This window comes from Scyliorhinus canicula, chromosome 8, assembly GCF_902713615.1.
Source record: "Scyliorhinus canicula chromosome 8, sScyCan1.1, whole genome shotgun sequence".
NCBI classification, from domain to species: domain Eukaryota; kingdom Metazoa; phylum Chordata; class Chondrichthyes; order Carcharhiniformes; family Scyliorhinidae; genus Scyliorhinus; species Scyliorhinus canicula.
This window is the reverse complement of record NC_052153.1, coordinates 88695259-88715708: the sequence shown is the minus strand read 5'-3', so window position 1 is coordinate 88715708 and position 20450 is coordinate 88695259. Positions and strand designations below refer to the sequence as shown.

At 45.3% G+C, this 20450-nt stretch overlaps 1 protein-coding gene across 1 annotated transcript in view; it reads left to right on the top strand.

The window, feature by feature from the left end:
• LOC119970380 (transducin-like enhancer protein 4) overlaps positions 1-20450 on the top strand; it is a 315711-nt gene that overhangs the window by 183480 nt on the left and 111781 nt on the right. The window contains 1 exon segment of the mRNA XM_038804901.1: positions 6895-6930. Coding sequence (XP_038660829.1) covers positions 6895-6930 — 36 coding nt within the window.

Below are 20450 nucleotides of genomic sequence, written 5' to 3'. Positions count from 1 at the left end.
GAGTATACCCGGTTTCCATTCGGCGTCTCTTTGGCTTATTTCAATGTGTTATAGAAGATATTTTACGAGGTCTCCCACGCGTTGCTATCTATCTTGACAATGTGTTAATCACAGGGGCAATGCAGCCAGAACATCTGAACAACCTTGAGGCAGTTTTGCAGCAGTTTTCAGAATATGGCGTCAGTCCGTATAAAGCAAAGGGCATCTTTAATGCGAAAGAGGTGGCATATTTAGTTTACGGGTGGACCGGGACGGCCTACATCCAGTTGCCGACAAAGGGCAGCCAATAAAAATGGCCCCCGCACCACCGGAAGCTTCAGAGCTTTGCTCCTTTTTGGGCCTGATAAATTATTCTCTGTGTTTATACCGAATTTGGCAACAATCCTGCCCCCCCCCCCCCCCCTTCATTTTCTTCTGGGTTTGGGGTAATGACCAGGAGAGTGCACTCTGTTTGGTGAAACGGATGTTGGTTTCGTCCAAAGTACTAACTTACTTTGACACCGTTTTCCCAACGTCCAATAGCTTTTACCTCCAGGACGAAATTATGCCCATATAGTAAAGGAGGCCTGGTGGTCATCTTTGGAGTTAAACGCATCCACCAATACGTTTACGGCCACCATTTTTTCATAATATCGGATAGTATGCCATTGCTAGCCCTGGTTTGCAAGGATAAGGCGGTGCCGCTGATTGTGTCAGCCAGATCCAGAGGTCGGCTCTACTATTAGCTGCACAGCAGTACTCGTTTGAACATCATCCAGGCATGTAAATTGTGAATCCTGGCGCATTAAGTCAGCTCCCATTGCCTGGATCTGCCCACATTTGACAAAATCGCGACAGTCCTCAATTTCATGGACACCTTGCCCCTGATGGCTATTTGCATCCACGATTGGACACCGTATGATCTGGTATTAGCAAAGGTGCGACATTTGGCTTCATCCAGTGGACCACAGCGACAGCTTCTAGTGAAGTTGAAGGCTTTTTCGACCAAAATGTCGGAATTGACCGTCGAAGATGGGTGTCCTCCTGTTCATCTGGGTGTTACCAAAATGAAAATGCTGGCTCGGAGTTATGTTTGGTGGCCCAGCATTGCCCTGTGTGTCAGACCCATCAGAAGCTTCCGGCATTGGCGCCTATGCACCAATGGGAGTGCCCTGGTCGTCCCTGGGCCCATGTTCACGCAAGTTTTGCTGATCGGCTGCGCGCATCGTGTTCTGCCCACGGATTACCAGAGGTTCTTGTTATGGACAGCGGGGCCTCATTTACTAGCGAGGAGTTTGCTGTCTTCGCGAAGGTGAATGGAACCTGCCATGTTCACACTGCCCTATCATCCGGCGGAAAATTGATTGGCGGGCTGTGCCATACAAACAGTAAAGCGGCGCCTAAAAGAAATGGACCACAGAATTTGATGGATACCAGGCTGGCATGCTTACCCTTTTTGTATAGGACAACTCCTCATGCTGTTCCACGGATGGTCCTGGCCGACATGTTGATGGGTCGCCATCTACGAACTCGGTTGAGTTTATTACTACCTGACATTGTCGCGAAAGTGCTCTGCACACAAGATTTACAGGGTTGTTGCCGAAATAGGTGACAACCTCAAAGGCCCCTGACGAGCCGGTCAATGCCCATACTTTGGTGAAAGTCCTTGTTGGCTTCCAGGGGTCTTCGTTCGTCAAACCAGTCCCATTTCACACCAGATCCGTGTTCGAGGTCAGCTCATGAAGTGTCAGCTCGGCTGTCTTCCACTCCAGGGGCTCTTCGGAGGAACTCTGCCCTGCTCCGGCAAGCCACTCAAATGGCTACTCGGGGCGGGAGGGTGGGCGGGGGGACTACTTCCTGGTCCTGCCATTGGCTCCGGTTCAACAGTCTGCACATCTGACTATGTTGTTTTCTTCTCGCGATTCTGAAATGCCTATGTCTGGTCGTCTGACCTTTGGGGTCCCTGACTTGGATATCATCATTTGTCCACTTTCGGAGGGTTGTCCGCCCAGGGAGTCCAGCTGCAAGTGTCGTTGTCCGGCTCGTCCTACTGCGGCTGATCCTGTCACCGCCAGTCAGCGGTGTACCACGGCCAAAGTGTCTGCGTCACCTGTCGCCCAGTGGGGCTCCAACGGTTTCTCCTGCGTCTTCCTGTCGTCAATGTTTTTAACTTCTTCATCTACACCTGATTTTCATCATCCCCACCGTTCCCTATGGAGGTCTTGGGACTTGAGGGGGGGGGTTTGACAACATGCATGGAGCACGCTGGGCTGACTTGATTGTTTTCCCTGTGTGGCTCGAGGAGTATGAGCTCCCCCCTAACTACGGGGCTATTACCATGTGTATGTAAGGTCGGCCAGATAGGAACCGGCCAACTGAGAGAAAGGACCCGGTGAAGTCTAACTGGGTGCCTTTGTAAATAGTACATATTATAAATAAACATCATCTTTATGTTACTCATCTAACTCTCATCACCTTTATTAAAGTTAGGTTGGTCGCAAGGGCAGGGGGTGGTTCACAGCAACCTCCCCCCCCATCTTGATACCTCGATCAGGTTTTGAATGAAAAATGAAAATCGCTTATTGTCACGAGTAGGCTTCAATGAAGTTACTGTGAAAAACCCCTAGTCACCACATTCCGGCGCCTGTTCGGAGAGGCTGTTACGGGAATTGAACCGTGCTGCTGGCCTGCCTTGGTCTGCTTTCAAAGCCAGCGATTTAGCCCTGTGCTAAACAGACATTGAACAAGGACCACTCTTCTCCCTGGGAGCCAGCAAGGCAACACACCATGGTTTGCTTGTGTGCATGTTGCATGCCAAGTTCCTCACCTGCCTCTGGGTCAATACCAGCGGTGGTGGGGTGAGACCCATAAAAACCTCAGTTGGTGGCAGGACGGGAAGGCCATCCACAGGCCTTCCTTCCATGGATTAAATTGGGGGTAGAAACAAGATGGTGGTGGGGCCCTCCTGTCTGATTAAATGCCCCTCTGCCTTCAAACTCACCACGAAAAGAGCACAAGATACTAATGCTGTGAGTTGAAAAGGTAACATTTTAATTTTAGCATAAATTATCCCAAGGTTCTTCCATCACAAAGTGATTAGAAATCCTGAAATGTGACAAATTTCTTCAAAAATTGATTTAGACACTGCTTTTCAGAATGGGACTGTGGACAGAGTTTGTTAGCGGACTTGCAATTGCGATGCTGGAGCCCACTGAATCTACAGTGATTTTGTTTTTCAATTTGTCTTTTGGTGTTACTCAGAAAATCAATGAATTGCTTCCTTACCTATCTTCCAGTAGAAACCGTATTTACTTTGCATTCAACCCCCTGCCCCCTTCCTACTAATCAAATCTGAAAAGTATAGCCGCAATTGATTATTCTATCATCTCTATCAACAGGATCTTGTTTTAATCCCCCCAGTGACCAGACTCTTTGGCTATTTGATTAGTTGTGTGTATTGATTAGGTGACTGCATGAGAAGGCTATTATAATCTGTAAATGCAGTGACCTATACATAATACATTCTGATCTACAGATTAAATGTTGGCTGCAGGCTTTCCCTGAATTTGCCTCTCGAGTTAAATAGGGCCCTAATTAATGGACTGTTGAGTGCTCAATAGGTAGCTCCTATCTTCTTTAATTGAGGATCTCCAATTATAGGCCTTTTAAAAGGGAAGACGGAAAGCACCTTATCACATCTTTCAGCATGTTTCAAATACAATGAATAAGCTTGAAACACTGTTGCTACTTTGGCCTGACAGTAAACATTTCACATGCAGTAAGGTCCCACGACAGCCTGCCTCCAGAGGGAAGCACTATATTCCACCAGTGTCTCATTTGAAGATAATCATACACCTGACAATTCAACATCTCAGAGTGCCATGTCATGTTGGATTATGTATTCAGGCCTGGACTGAGGCTTAAACCGATGACTTTTCAATGTTGTGGTGAAGGTCTTATCAGCTAAGCCAAGGTGATGATCAAACGAATGTGTACAAAATGTAGATTTTATTGGTGGTTTCATCCTGTTGGCCAATTTGAATTTGGTGGTCAAATTGGATTCACTGTCAACTCTGATTAATAACTAGTTGAAGTGTATTTACTGTCGTTTGCAATTATAGTTCAGGTTTTTGTCCTTTACAGCTATAAACTATAGCTGTCTGACAGTCCAGTTGAGGAAATATATGGGAGTGCTTATTTTTGCTTCTGAGTTGTTTGTCGCGTGTCCATTTAATATTGAATTCCCATCTGGATTTTTTTTGGCTACTGCCAGACATGTTTGTTGTGAACTCACAAGCAAGAGAAGCTTGTTCTCAATTGACTCTGTCCATATGTAGCCTCCAGCCTTCAATTTTTTCAGTGCAGTCAGATATGTTTTTGACCCGAGAAAAGGGTGTTCATCGTAACCGGTAATCATGAAAGGCGCCTTTCCACATATTACACTTTTCATTCTGCACCTATTTTCCAAACTTTCAAAGAGGCTCCAGTGGTTAGAGCTGATCTAATGCACAATATTTAAAGCTTTGACGTTCATTTGTGGTCAAGAACAAAATCGATCCTTGGGTCTCTCATTGCCATTATGCTTGTAAAGAGATTATGTGGATTTTTATCTGTCAGAGGCTCTAATACAAGATTCATATCTACATTAGGATGTGTTTGCTTTCTAAGATATGAGGCAAGCGAGGAGACAATAAGAAAAGAACCAGTGCTCTACCATTGATTCTCATCAATCACACAGATTGGTTTGTATGCTGGGATCAGGCTGGTCTGACTTGTATCCAGACATCAGTACAAATGGATGTGAATGCACATTATCTGTGTGAGTGTTTATTCTCCAATATGAGAGCTGTTGTCAATTGCTGGTCTGGGGAAGGAAATCGCCTGCCGACAGCTACGGAACTTAGTTGTTAAACAGCTCAGTTACTCTGCAATTGTAGGCTAGAGAATTGTGCAGAATTACACAAAAGAGGGAAGAAAGAAATTGGAACTATATGATATCTCAGATTTCAGTGTTCTATATTACGCATGGAAGAATTGGCTGTTAATAATCAGAATCAAGCCATCTATTGGAGAATGACAGAATAGTCTAAAACAAATTAGACAGGCAACTTCACGAGATTGAAACATTGCCTGGTTCAGCAGTGCGCATAAAGTGTTATGATCTGAGGGGTTTTTAGCTTAGAATTTTAAGAAGAATTTAAACAAGATTATGTCGAAAGTTTAATAATCTATATAAAAATCATTGAACTTAGAAATAAAATTCTCCCTGCCACAGATTTAAGATAATTGGCAAACGAAGCAGGTGGGAGATGAGGGGAAATTAATTTATGCATCGAGTCGATGATTGTACTGCCTGAAAGAGTAGTGGTAGCAGATTCAACTTAACTTTTCAAAAGGGGATTGGATATATACATGAAAAGTGAAAAAAAAGGACTACGGGAAAAGAGCAAGAGATCTTGGTAGGGAAACCAACAGAAGACATCATGAGCGGGTCTAGACTGAAAATGCTAGAAATCACTCTGGGTCTGGAGGATCTCAGATATTTCCTGCATAATTATATCTGACTGAATCACATATACAAAATAATTCTCATTACCTTTGCATTTATTTGAACTTGGAGCTCAGCTTCCTTTTCACCAGAAAGATCATTTATTTTCCTCTCCGTAATATCATCTATCTCTACTCTGCCTTCCATTAAATTCTCATCCATGCCTTTGTTACCACCAGAGTAGACCATTCCAGTTCTTTCCTGACTGGTCTCCCCTCTTCCACACTGCATAAGCTTAAGTTCATACAAAATTATTTTGTTTGGATCTTAATTTACACCAAATCCCATTCATCCATCGTCCATGTGTTCACTGACCTACATTGGCTCCCGGTCCAGCAACACCTTGAATTAAAAATTCTCATCCGCTGCTTCAAACTCCTCATTGGCTTCATGCCTGCCTGTTTTTGAATCTTGACCGGCCCTACTCCCTCTTAGAATTCGGTGTCCTCCAAGTCTTGCCTCTTTTTCACTCCCATACTTCCTTCACCACAGAAGAGCTTTTGAAGAATGCTTCCAGGGGTGAGAAACTTCAGTTATTAGGATAAATTGGAGAGGTTGAGACTGTTCTTCTTGGAGAGAAAGGCTAAGAGAAGATTTGATAGAGATGTTGCAAATCATGAGAGGGGCTGGACAGTGTAGATAGGGAAAGCTTGTTCCCATTTGTAAAAGGATAAAGAACGAGAGGGCACAGATTTAAGGTGATTTGCAAAATAATCAAATGTGATGTGATAAAAACGTCTTCACACAATGAGTGGCTTGGGTCTGCAATGGGACTGCCTGGAAACGGTGTGGAGGCCAGGTTCAGCTGGGTCATTCAAGAGGGCATTAGATGATTAGTTGAATAAATACAATGTGCAGGGATACGGGGAAAAGGCAGGGGATGGCACCAAGCCATGATGCTCCTTTGGGAGAGTCGGTACAGACATGATGGGGCCAAATGGCTTCAATCTGTGTCATAACATTTCTGTGATTACATGATTGCCACTAGGGCTATGCTTCCAGCTGTCTGGCCCTACATCCTGGAATTCCCTTCGAAATCTTCCTGTAAGACACTAGTTAAAACTTAACTCTTGTGACCCACGGCATTGTTTGGTGACACATCCTTATATCTCCTTATGTGGTTTCAGGATCAATTTTTATCTAATTTTCATATCTCCTGTTAGGGCTTTGGGATGTTTTGCTGTGTTAAAGATGCTATGTGAGTGAAAGTTGTTATTGAGACTCACCAGTGACACATCTTATTTGGTTTTGTGCAAGAAATGTTGAAATAAGCCAAAATATTTTCTTAAATAGTTTTCCAGAATTTTCAAGACAAGTATGAAGAAATATTATCATGCTTGGCATTAACTTTTTAATCTCTACCATAGCACACAGAGAAGAGAAGGTTTCAATGCTGGCTATTGGTGAGTCTGAGAAGTGTCCAAATGAAGATCTAATAATGACCATGATCTCTTCAAATTTGCATACTGCGGTGTATCATTTATGCTTGAGCATAGAAAACTACTGTAAGCAATGCTATCAACATTCCCCTTTATTTCCCTTTCCCCTGATTTCTCTTTTAATGCTTTGTCTCTTTTTGCCCACCTACTCTTGCAAATGCACGCTCTGTCTGTGTTTCTCCCTCTTCCCTCTGGCCAACGTTTTGCAATTTTATCTATATTTTTAAAATAAAGACACATCTTTATTTTTTCAGGGTTAGCGATTGAGAAAGGATATATGGCCAGGAATTTTTTCAGGAAAAGCTGTTTTGGTTTGTCAGAACTTGTATCAGCAATTGAGTTTTTGCAGTGCATCGGGCAACGTTATGTGGTAAGAGTGGGAGTGTCTCCTTGGAAATTTGTGGCTTATGTCAATAATAAAGATTTAATTGAATAGGTGAATGAAGGAAAAGGAGATGAAGCTTTCTCTTTCCTTTCCTCTTACAGTGTGGGAGAAATGCTCCGAATAGACAGAAGACACACTGACGAAGGGTTTTACACAACTAATAAGTGTCAGATCGGGGTGAGAAAGGAAAATATGGTGAGGGGAAAGAAATGCAGAGAAATGCCAAACTCTTTGATAAAGCCGTCCAATTCGTTTCATTTCCCTGTTCTTCCTCACACTTCTGCAATCTTTCTTTTTTATGTTTATATTTAATTCCCTATTGAAATGAACATGATACTTTATCATGTAATTCTCTCACTTCCACTTGTTCTTTTGTTTAGAAGCAGAACAACACAAGATGATAGGCTGGTAATGTTACTGATCAGGGAAGAAGAAGTTGTAAGAGCAGCAGTGGAACACACACATACACAATGTGACCAATTTGGAGAACGTGACAACAGGACATGATTGACCCTGGGAAAAGATTGAGTGACATATTGCCAGTCCATTCATGAGATCAGATCTCAGAGACCTGGAATTCAGCAGCATTCATTAGAACTGGAATTGAGAGTATTGCAGGGAGGTGAAGCAATGTAGTCTGGAACCATTTAGAACCATTGTGAAGAAGCAAGAGTGCAGAAATACTCTTGATAATCTAACACTGACAGAACTCCAGAGATAGTGGATCATTGGGTTTCCAGAGACTGCAGTGTTCGGGGCAGTCTGGGGTGACAGTAGGGAAGTGTGGTGGTTTGGTATTCTAGAGGAAGCGGGTAGGGTTGGGGGTTAGAAATAAGTTACATTTACTTAGAGAATTGAATTGGTTCAGACAGGAACATATGTATTGGCAACATGCATGGCTGACCAGTGGGACTTCTCCCTCACTTTTACCGGCAGCAGCACTGAATGAGCTGCTTGTTGGGTTGCCATGAAGTACAGGATGGCTGTCCCATGCCCTGGAGCTGTCGGCCCCATCAGATGGCTGGCGCCTCACTGGGACAGGTGGCCTCTGCTAAAGTTTGCAGGGACCCTGCAGACTCCACATGAATGCTGAAGAAACTTTTAAAAATACATAAATATTGTCCTGCTGGGGGAAACATCCCTCTGTCAATTACTGGGCCATGAGTGCTATATTGCCTGCCCCCCGTTCCCTTCATTCCATGCAAAAAACTCCTCACGTGAGCTACTGCTGGGAGGGTGCCTACTTTCAGCTGACAGTCTCGCCACTTGCTAGAGATGGTCCATCCACTGTTGACAAAATGTGGATTGGCCTGGTAAAAATGGCCCTTAATACAGCCTTTGATATTTCTATTTATTTCATGGTTCGTTTGGAGGAAGGACTGATGGGGGGAAGGCCTTGGATTAGGAGAACTGATTTAAAAATTCATTTGGGTACGTGGGGTGCTGGCAAGGCCAGCACTTTATTGTTCATCCCTAGTTGCCCTTCAGAAGGTGGTGGTGAGCTGCCTTCTTGAACTACTGCAGTCCCCGAGTGGTTGTAAGTACAACCCACAGTGCTGTTAGGGAGGGAATTCCAGGATTTTGAGGCAGCAATGGTGGAGCTGCTTTGTCCTGGATAGTGTTGAGCTTCTTGAATGTTATTGGAGCTGCATTCATACAAGCATGTGGAGAGTATTCCATTCTACTCCTAACTTATGCTTGTAGATGATGGACAAACTTTGGGGGGGGGGGGGGGGGGGAGGGCATACGAGTTACTTGCCACTGGATTTCAGCCTTTTGATCTGCTCTGGTAGCCAATATATTTATGTGGCTAGTCCAGATCTGTTTCTGATCAGTGGAAACCTTTAGGGTATTGATTGTGGAGGATTCAGCGAAGGTAATGCTATTGAATGTCGAGGGGTGATGGATAGATCCTTCCTTGTTCGAGATGGACGTTGCTTGACACTTGTGTGGTGCAAATGTTTGTTACCACTTGTCAGGCCACGCCTGGATATTGTCAGGTCTTACTGCATTTGGACATGGACTGGTTCAGTGTCTGGGAGTCATGAATGGTGTTGAAAACTGTGCAGTCATCAACGAACATCCCCACTCTTAACTTTATAATGGAAGGACGCATCTCCCTGTACCTCTACTGGCTGCCCCATTGTGGTCCTGCTACCCAGGTAAAATTATCCCTGATATAGTCTTAAATTCTCCAAAACACTTCACAGCTGTATGAAAGTGCTGGAGTGATTCAAACTCACAAAGCTATCTCTGAGAGAGAGTGTGACCGCCAAGCCGTGAAGGCACTGTAGTTGTTGGGAGGGAGGAGGGTCAGATTGTACTGGAGCTGCCTGAAACAACAAAGTTATGCTGGGTGCCATGGGATAGAAACATATGTTGCAGCTGCATCACCAGCACAGATAACTCTGCAGTTTCATCTGGAGAATACAAAGTGGCCAAGGCGCTGCAGCCAGAGTGAGAAGTCAGGCAAGAGGCTGGATTCTCTGCTGCATACTGCCGGTAACAGAATTCCCAATGAAAGGCGTTGATCCCGTTCTGATGCCTCCGGCCCCCCGCTGGAGGTGGCAACAAGGTTCGCACCCCATTCGACCCATTTGCAACCATATTAGTGGGCTGGGAGCCAGATTCTCCAAACCTCCGTGATTCTGCAGTCCTCTGGGCCGGGATTTACGCTGTGGAGTGGAGTGGTACAAGTATTTGCCAGCATGGCCATGGTACGGTGGACCTTGTGGTAGGCTAAGGGGGTAGTATTTAAGGTAGTGCCCCAAAGTCCATCAAAGGGTCCCCTTTCCCCCAACAATGCAAATCCTGACTACCTACCAGGCCCCCCCATCAAATCCCCCTCACCAGGCTCCCCAGCAGACCCCTGATATCAGAGACCCCCATATCAGAGGCCCCCCATAACAGAGAATCCTCCCATAACAAGTGAACCCCCCCAACCCCCCCCCCCCCCCCCATAACAGAGAAGTCCTTCATAACAGAGATCCCCCCCCCCCTCACTCCCCCTCCGTGCATGGCATGGGACAGTGAATTGCTTCTGGGTGATGCTCCTAGCAGCAGCACAAACCAGAAGCGATTCAGCTCTGGTGGGAGAAGTCTTCCAAATGGAGAATGCTGCCCAAGGTCATGAACATGAAAAGTGATTTCCTACAGTATAGGCAGTTAATTGTTTGATTGCATAGAACTTGAGTATTGCTGAAAAAAAGAGACATGCTGTCTAATCTTTTTGTCTTCTCTCATCAGGAAAGATTGCAAGATTATCAACAGTAAAGGGAATAACAATTTATCGTGCATGAAAAGAGAGTGCTGATTGGTAGTCAAGCATGACTTGATCAATCAGTGTCGACCTGCCTGGTTTGAATTTGAACAATAGCTTGGCAGTTAACTGTTACTGGCATTCTCCATGGTAATGCCGCTAACTGTCAGTGTGCACTTGCCAACCAATCAGCACTTTCCTTTCACGCAGCGCAAACTGTTGTTCCTTTTACTATTGGTATTCTTGCCATCTGTCCTGGTCAGTGCTTGACAAAATGTTTCGACCGAATGCCTTTACATCAGCAATACTGAAATATGGACAGTCATTCAATCCTGGAGATAACAACAGTAAATAATGGAAAGGAATCATCAGTTGAAAAATACAATGACAGAGAGTTGGTCTATGGGACAAAATTTAAAGGAAGTGTTTTCAATAGGACTCGGTTTTATGTTTGTGCAACTGTTCCTTTGAGCAGATTTCAGTAAGCATGCATTTCCAAAGTGCAATGTACTTGTGCATTAACTTTATAGTCTAATGTTAATTTTCCCTGTTGCAGCTGAACTCTCCCTTGCAGATGTGGTTTTATATTAGAGTTAGCTCTGTGGGAGTCCCAGGAATGTTAGTGTGATGCATCACTATATCTGCCTCATAAATTCCGAAAATCATCTGTCCTCAGTATTAGGAATGTACCAGCTTTGGCTCATGGAAATCTGCCGCTCTCCAGTGTACATGGCGACATACTCAAACTCATTGCATTTCTCTTTCTGCCTCCACTTGCACTTCTCTGTGAATGTTAATTTCCTGATCACACCACCTAATGTGGAGACAGATCACAAAGTCACAAGATGAGTCATGTAGGTACAGCTATGTTTCTGGACCAGTAATCCTGAAGCAAAATCTCACCATGGCACTTTGAGAATTTGAATTCAGTTTTGTTTTAATCTTGAATAGAAAGATGGTATCTGTAAGATTGACTCAGAAGATGTCAAATGTTCATAAAAGATTAACTGTTTCACAAACATTGTTTCAAGAAGGTGGCACACCAGGACCTGATCAAGGCCAATTAGGGATGGACAATAAATGCTTTTTTTTTCATAGAATTTACAGTGCAGAAGGAGGCCATTCGGCCATCGAGTATGCACCGGCTCCTGGAAAGAGCACCCTACCCAAGGTTAACACCTCCACCCTATCCCCATAACCCAGTAACCCCACCCAACACTAAGGGCAATTTTGGACACTAAGGGCAATTTATCATGTCCAATCCACCTAACTTGCACATCTTTGAACTGTGGGAGGAAACCGGAGCACACACGGGGAGGATGTGCAGACTCCGCACAGACAGTGACCCAAGCCGGAATCGAACCTGGGACCCTGGAGCTGTGAAGCGATTATGCTATCCACAATGCCACCGTACTGCCCTAACCGTGCTGGCCTTGCAAACGATGCCTTCATACAGTGAGTGAATAAAAAAATGTCCTTTAGGAAAGGAAACCTCCATTTTGCCTAGACAGTGATACCAACCCTCCATCAAAAAGATTGATTCTTAACTGCCCTCCGAAACGGCCAATCTACTCAATTGTATCAAACTACCATTCCTTCAATTGAGGATGGACAATGACTGCCAGCCTTGCCAGTGATATGCACATTCCAAGATGGGGGATGCTTGCAGCAACATTAAATGTAAACTTGGAGAAGGGTGCAATAAATCCCCAAATTATCTTTCGATTGGGGCTGGGCATTTTGGATGATAGACCAACATTGAACGAGTCAGAGTAAAGAAACCAGAGTGACTCTGATATCCAAAGAAACCAATTAGACTCGAAAACTACTTTGAATGATTATATAGCAGTTGGGTTTCATTATAGTTGATATGTCAAGTTTGTATTTTGCAGTGCTACTTAGGTAGTGTTCTCTCAAGGTGGTGTCAGTGAGACAATTAATAGGTTCTCCATGTCTCACAATTAATATGAATAGAACACGCACTTGATATTTTGCCTTGTACATCTGAGATTATCAAGCACTTTTAACGGAAATGGCATTGTGCACGTTTGGGCAGTGTCTTTTATTCCCTGTAATTCTTTTCAATTTCTGAAAGCTTAAATTGCCCTATGACTTACATGGTTGCAACCAAGAGAACGTTTTCTCACTTGAATATTGCTGAAATATTGCTGAAACGAGAGACATGTTGCTGAACATTTCAATCTTACATGAGAACTTGGGGAGCCTATTGTTCCCCATTGCTTTCCCCATGACAAGATCTCGACCAATCAGAGTAGAATTACCAATCAATCAACACCTTTTTCTCCTGTAGATTGTTGTGATTGTTTGAAATTAGGCATTCTTACATTTGTCCTGATAAGTGCAAGATGAAAAGCTTTGGCACAGCTTTCTCTTTTCAGCAATATTCAAGTTCTGTACGAACAAGTGACCTTCTCTCACTTCTTCCTATCCTTCAAAAAAAAAACTGATTATGTAAATTCAGGTAGTAGGATAAATAATAGGTAACAAGTCCCAATTTGATGAGAAGGAAATCTTTGATTGTTTTTTAAGCACTAATTAGAGAAGTCACTAGATCGCTGTGTCAGCCCTTGAAAAAGAGTCTCCACAGTGAAGAAGGACGCCATTTGGCCTATCGTGTCTTCCCCGACCCTCTGAAAGAGCACCCTTTTGAGGCAATCCCCTCCCCTATTCCCGTAACCCTGATCTTTGGACACTAAGGGGCAATTTAGCATGGCCAATCCACCTAACCTGCACATCTTTGGAAGTACCGGAGGAAACCCGTGCAGACACATGCGGTGCGGCAATTTGTTATAAAAAAAGAATATAAAGCTGATATATTTTATATTGGTTTCCCCATCCGACAACTACACATACTTAAATTCTCATCCTTCCATTTAAACTCCTCCATGGACTTTCCATGTTATATCTCCTTTTACCAACTCGCTTAAAACTCATCTTGCTAGCACTGCTGCCTCACAGCACCAGGGATCCAGGTTCAATTCCGACCTTGGATGATTGTCAAATTTGCAAGTTCTCCCCGTGTGCTTGGGTTCCCTCCGGGTGCTCTTGTTTCCACCCACAGTCCAAAGATGTGCAGGTTAGGTGAATTGGCCATGCTAAATTGCCCCTTAGTGTCTAAAGATATGTAGGCTTGGTTATGGGGATAGGACGGGAGAGTGGGCCGACGTCAGTGCAGATCCACTGGGCTGAATGGCCTCCTTGTGCACTGTAGGAATTCTAATAATTGAAGTGATGAATCTATGAACGTAGATACTGTATGCCAGCTGACTCTGATTGAACCTGACCAAATATCTTTTAATGTAGTTCTACACCCAGCCTTGTCCTGGCTCTATCACTGGCCTCTAAAGCCCACGACTATGTTCTGTGAAGTTGCCATGTAAATATGTGGGAAAAAATGTTTTTATTTTTAAAATTTAGATAGCGCCCTGAGGCAGCAGTGCTGACCATTGAGCCCCTGTGTCGCCGTAAATATGTAAATTAATATTATTTCAGAATTGTATTTTAATAGGAATCAATTGGCAGTGCTTCTGTCTAACAAATTACAAAATTTGTTTAATTCAGATGAATACATTCTGAATAGTTAATTAGTTGCCATTTTATTTCCATTCATGTCACCATGCCAGAATTTTAGAATGGACATAAGAAATAAGAACAGGAATTTGGCCCCTATTTGACCTATTCTGATATTCAACAAAATCATGGCTGGTCTCTACCTCAGTTCAATCTTTCTGTGTTCTCCTCATCCTTTAATTCCCTTAGAGCTGGACAGATGTTTGGGTATTGTCCTGAATATACTTAATAACTGAGTATCCACATGGGCAGCACGGTAGCAAGTGGATAGCACTGTGGCTTCACAGCGCCAGGGTCCCAGGTTCGATTCCCCGTTGGGTCACTGTCTGTGCGGAGTCTGCACATTCTCCCCGTGTCTGCGTGGGTTTCCTCCGGGTGCTCCGGTTTCCTCCCACAGTCCAAAGACGTGCAGGTTAGGTGGACTGGCCATGATAAATTGTCTTAGTGACCAAAAATATTTAGGAGGGGTTATTGGGTTAGGGGGTAGTGTGGAAGTGAGGGTTAATGGGTCGGTGAAGACTCGATGGGCTGAATGGCCTCCTTCTGCACTGTATGTTCTATGTTCACAGCCCTCTAAGCAGAGGAGAAAGGATTAGGCAAGATCTTCTGCTCAGGCTGTCTATTTTGGCTGAAAAATGTAACAATGCTTTCAATATTGACTAAGTCTTAATATATTTAGGTGAGAAAGCAACTGTCGTGTGACTGCCTTAATATGGGCAGCATGGCGGCACATTGGTTAGCACTGTTGCTTCACAGCGCTAGGGATCCAGGTTCGATTCCCGGCTGGGGTCACTGTCTATGCAGAATCTGCATATTCCCCCCGTGTCTGCGTGGGTTTCCTCTGGGTGCTCAGGTTTCTACCCACAAGGTGAATTGGACATTCTGAATTCTCCCTCTGTACGCGAACAGGCGCCAGAGTGTGGCAACTGGGGGATTTTTACAGTAACTTCATTGCATTATTGTTGTAAGCCTCCTTGTGACATTAATAAAGATTATTATAATTAACACACCTTTACTATGCAAATCTTATACTGGTTGTAGGACATCGCTGCAAAATCCAGGAACAAATTGGTGGTATTTGCGCTATGCAAACCCCATCTGGTTGTGCCAGGTCGTTTAATCTTCGGACAGCTCAAAGAAGGGTTCAAAACGTTTTTAATGTTGGAAATTCGTGCAGCTAGAGAGACTAGGAATGCTCCCCTGGCTCTATAGAAGTCTGTGGTCTGCTTGCAACCCTCAGTTTTGCCACCCCTCCCTCCTCGGATTTGCCTACTTGATCGCTTGACTTTCTTGCCGGATGGTATTCCTCAAATCCCAACCTACATGTGAATGCCCATTTACTATTCACAGCTTAGCTTTTTCTTTCAGGTGAAGCCTGATACTGAATTTGGCATCATTTGTAGAGAAATTGCTATTGCTGTGCAACGTGACACCGTTTTGGTCGTGTGCCATATTTCTCCTCCAATTTTTCAATTCAAATGCAGAGCTAATTTTCAGCCTCTTGCCATGGCTTTTCATCATTTTATGTTAAAATGTTTTGTTAATCAATTAGGGTCAGGAATGCCCATCTTTAAGTTGTTAATAAATTAATTGACACTCACAATCAGAAAATTGAGTTATTTTGTGGTCTTCAGGTATATCACTTCAATATTCTTCTGCAGAAGGATTGCTAACGTACAAGCTACAGTTACAGGGAGCAGTGTGTCCAAAGTATGACACAATGGCCAATATGACTCATTAAACTTGTTTGGAGATACCGAGCGTGATTTAACCATCGCATTGGGACCGATGCTGATCTGGGAGCACCGGTTAAATAGCAGGAAAGGCCAAAATCAGGCGCGATCAGTTTGCCATTTACCCGTCCTGGTCAGGGTGGTGCGTTCCGGATCTCGCCCAAATGTGGTGAGCATATCTTTAACCCAAATTTGCATTAATTTCCATCTCCTCAGCGAGATTGAAGTCGAATGTAACGGCCTCCTGGGAATTAACTGGCTCCCCAACCAGAAATCATGCAGTAGGGGCCAGTTAGTACTCCTTTTTAAAAATGTGAAGCTGGCGCAATGGCTATCGAGGGGAACTGAGGAGGTGAGTAGCCATTTCCATTTTCGGGAATGTTGCTCATGGGCACTGGAACAACTGTCCCAGCACATGGGGGTTGGGGTGGGTGAAGGGTCCCTCAGAGTGGGGGGTGGGGTGGGGGGGGGGGGGAGCGGGGGTGGTCAAGGACTGAAGCTTTCCAGGTCGGGGGTCACCCCTGGGCCGGGAGAGGGGGGGGGGGGGGGTAAATGAGGGATTTTTTGTCTGTGAGGCCATGTCTCAGACGATGATTATTGTAATGCATTACAGTCAAACTTTGAAGCCTGAACACTTTGCTTGACCTCTAGAAGCGTCAGCACCATAGAGGCAGCAGCCAACAATCAAACACTCAAGAGCCGGCTTCAGCACTGGGGATTTCCTCGCGACCAAAGTGTGGATTGGGGAGGGCACCTGAGCACGGTCTTCCTAATGTACCCAGCAGGAGTCTGGGGTCTAGGGGCTCCTGCTGTGGCCGGGGGTGAGTGTGCAGAGCAAGATTTTCCAGCAAAACTGGCTTGTTGGAATTTACTCTGAGAAAAGTCGGGGGTGCTGCTGTGCTGGAGAAGGCAGCAGCATCGAGGTAGGCTGAAAGCGGCACCCCATGTGCAGGGGGCCTACACATACACTGACGACTTGGTCGCCTGTCAGGCTGAGGAGGAACCCAGAAGGGGGACGCCAGTGACGGCCCAAGGTGTGCAGGTGTCGTTGGTCTTTCGAGGAGATGGCAGACAGCATGTGCCGCAGGAAACTCCATCTCAGCAAAGAACCTGTGCGACGTCCTCATGGACTTGGCACCCCGTAGAGGAGGAGAAGGACACCTGCTCCCAGTGGCCGTGAAGGTCGCCAAAACCCTGAACGTCTATGCCACCGGTTCATTGCAGGGCTCGAGCAGAGACTTGTGCGGCATTTCCCAAACTACAGTCCACAAGTGCATCCATGAGGTCACTGATGCTCTGTATGCCGGGCGTCAGACTTTATCAAATTTGAACTGAACCAAGCCCACCAAGATGCCTGAGTTGCAGGATCCTCCAGCATTGCCAAGGTATCACAGATCCAGGGGGTAATTGATGCACGTGTGTCCCCTTGCAAGCACCAGAGAATCAGGGAGTGCCCTTCATTAACAGGTCGAGGTTCCACTCCCTGAATGCTCAACTCGTGTGCGACCATTACCTCCAATAATGCACGTGTGTGCACACTTCCCAGGGAGTGTGCACGACAGCTATATCCTGGGATACTCTGAGATCCCCAGCATCTTAAAGGACCACCCCAGGATGATGCATTGACTCTTGGGGGCTAAGGGGTACCCGCTGTGGTTCTGGTTGATGACTCCAGTGCGGAGGCTAGAAAACGATGTGGAGATCTGATATAATAAGGGCCATGCTGTCACCAGTGCTGTCATTGTGCAATACATCAGACTGCCCAAAATGCAATTCCGATGTCTGGACCGCTCTGGTGGTGCGTTGCAGTACACCCCACCTTGTGGTGGTCTGCTGTGCCCTCCAGCCGCTGGCACAGCAGCAGGGTGACATGGAGGAAAAGGGGGCATGTCGTCTCGTCTGAGGAGGAGGAAGAGGCGGACAAGGAAGTGATGGAGGGACCGACCCAGGAAGGACCTGCAGGAGGATGGTGGACACGTGACAGTGAGGGTCTGGCATGCCCGGATGACTACGGATTTTCGTAGGACGATGTTTTGTCCGTCAACTCACTCCTCATTCCCCACCTCCTCCCTCATTCCCTTCCCCCATTCTTCTGTTCAGTTCTGGTCACCACATGACCATAAGGATGTGGCGGCTTTAGAGAGGGTGCAGAAGAGATTTACCAGGATGCTGCCTGGTATGGAGGGCATTAGCTATGAGGAGAGGTTGAATAAACTCGGTTTGTTCTCACTGGAATGACAGAGGTTGAGGGGCGACCTGATAGAGGTCTACGAAATTATGAGGAGCATAGACAGGGTGGACAGTCAGACTTTTTCCCAGGGTAGAGGGGTCAATTACTAGGGGGCATAGGTTTGAGGTGCAAGGTTTAGAGGAGATGTACGAGGTGAGTTTTTTACACTGAGGGTAGTGGGTGCCTGGAACTCGCTGCTGGAGGAGGTGGTGGAAGCAGGGATTATAGTGACGTTTAAAGGGCATCTTGACAAATACATGAATAGGATGGGATTAGAGGTATCAGGACCCCGGAAGTATAGAAGATTTTAGTTTAGACGGGCAACATGGTCGGCACAGGCTTGGAGGGCCGAAGGGCCTGTTCCTGTGCTGTACTTTTCATTATTCTTTGTCCTTTGTTCTATTCCCCCCCCTGGACTACCCTTCTCCACCCTCCCATGGTCTGTACCATCACCCCAAGGTGATACGCCTGTGTTGGCACTGTCAGAAGGTCACCGTGTGAGGCAGGAGAGTGATGATAACTCATTGTGAGGTAAGCACTGATGCTCCTCAGTTTCTGCCAAACTCTGGCCCTTGTCTTTCTGCTGACAGCACTCTCACACCATCCTCTGAATAGGGTCTGCATTGGGGGCATTTGATCTTGGACCACTGTGTCAGTGGGGCGGATGGTAGGAGGAGCAGACGCAGGCCCGCTGTACCAGATGCTTCACATGTATCAGGTGTAACATGTTTTAATTTGAGCATTTGACTTTTCCATCCACCTAGCTGCACATAGTGACTCTTTCACGCCCCAACCCCCAGTGCATCCCAGTTCCCACTCAGCGATCCTTTTTACATGTGGCCCATTGGGCTCTAAGATTTGCAACTAAGCAAGTCAAAAGAGATTGGACAATCCTGTGCCAGGAATGGAAGAATTATCTGTTCACTCAGAATTAATTGTGGATTCAATTTGTAAAGTTTGATATTTCTGTCATGGAGCTGTAAATGTATGTGGGAGTACTGTGCTTCCAAAGGTAATTTGGTTGAAATGTTCATAATGCAGCATGCCTGTTAAAATTTGCTGCAGCCCTTTATCGCACCTATTTTGTTTTTTGTGTTTGGTCTATGGTTTCCCCCTTTCCCTGCAAATGAAATGTCCACCAGAAATTTGCAGTGGTAAAGATGATGAAATTGCCAGACTTTGCCATCCACTGAAACCCAACCACAACTTCAGGAGTCTGCATTTCCACAGAATTGCACAGTCACTCCGATGTAGCTATTAATGATTCTACCCTGGAGAGTGCACCATTGAGACAGCCCAGGTTACAATGAATGGAAAATCTGTGAACTGATGAGAACGTCCACTCTTGTGCTGTTTGCCACATTTGCCTCAAAAAGTTGCACCTTGTTGAATGAGGTAGAATTTGGTTTTCAGCGGTGTGTTAAGTTCACCATTACTGCAAAACACTTTAGCCAGCTTTGAAAAATTGGTTTTATATCTGTGGAAAGTCTATTTTTTTCACTATGATAATAATCCATGGGTAGGATTCTCCATGAGCTGGATCCTCCGCTTCGCTGGCAGCACACTCGTGCCTGCTGATTTCCCGACGGCGTGAGGGTGACAACAATGGGAAATCCCATTGGCCGGCTGCCAGGATGGAAGATCCCGCTGCCGGCAGGTGCGCATTGAGCCAGAAAGCAGGTCTGGTGGGACGGAGAATCCCACCCCATATTTTTAAAAGAACACATTTATTTATTTTTAAAGTTGTAAAGCGAGGAGCTGGCCAGAGTTGATTAGAAAAGGAGCCCAGCAGGGAAGACAGTGGAACAGCAATGGCAGGAGATTTTGGGGGTTATTCGGGCGGGGCACAGCAAAAATTCGTCCCAAGGAGGAGGAAACATGCTAAAGGGAGGGCAAGGCATCCATGGTTGACGAGGGAAGTCAAGGACAGCATAAAAGCAAAAAAAGTATACAAAGTGACAAGGAATAGTGAGAAGCCAGAGGATTGGGAAGCCTTTAAAAGCGATAAGGGGAGAGAAGATTAAATATGAGTGCAAGTTAGCTAGTAATATAAAAGAAGATAGGAAGAGTTTTTTTCAATATATAAAAGGTAAGAGGGGCAAAAATAGATATTGGACCACTGGAAAATGTGGCTGGAGAAGTAATAATAGGAAACAAAGAAACAGCGGATGAACTGAATAGTTACTTTGCATCAGTCTTCACAGTGGAAGACACCAGTGAGATGCTAGAGCTCCAGGAGAATCAGGGGGCAGAGGTGAGTGCAGTAGTCATCACTATGGAGAAGGT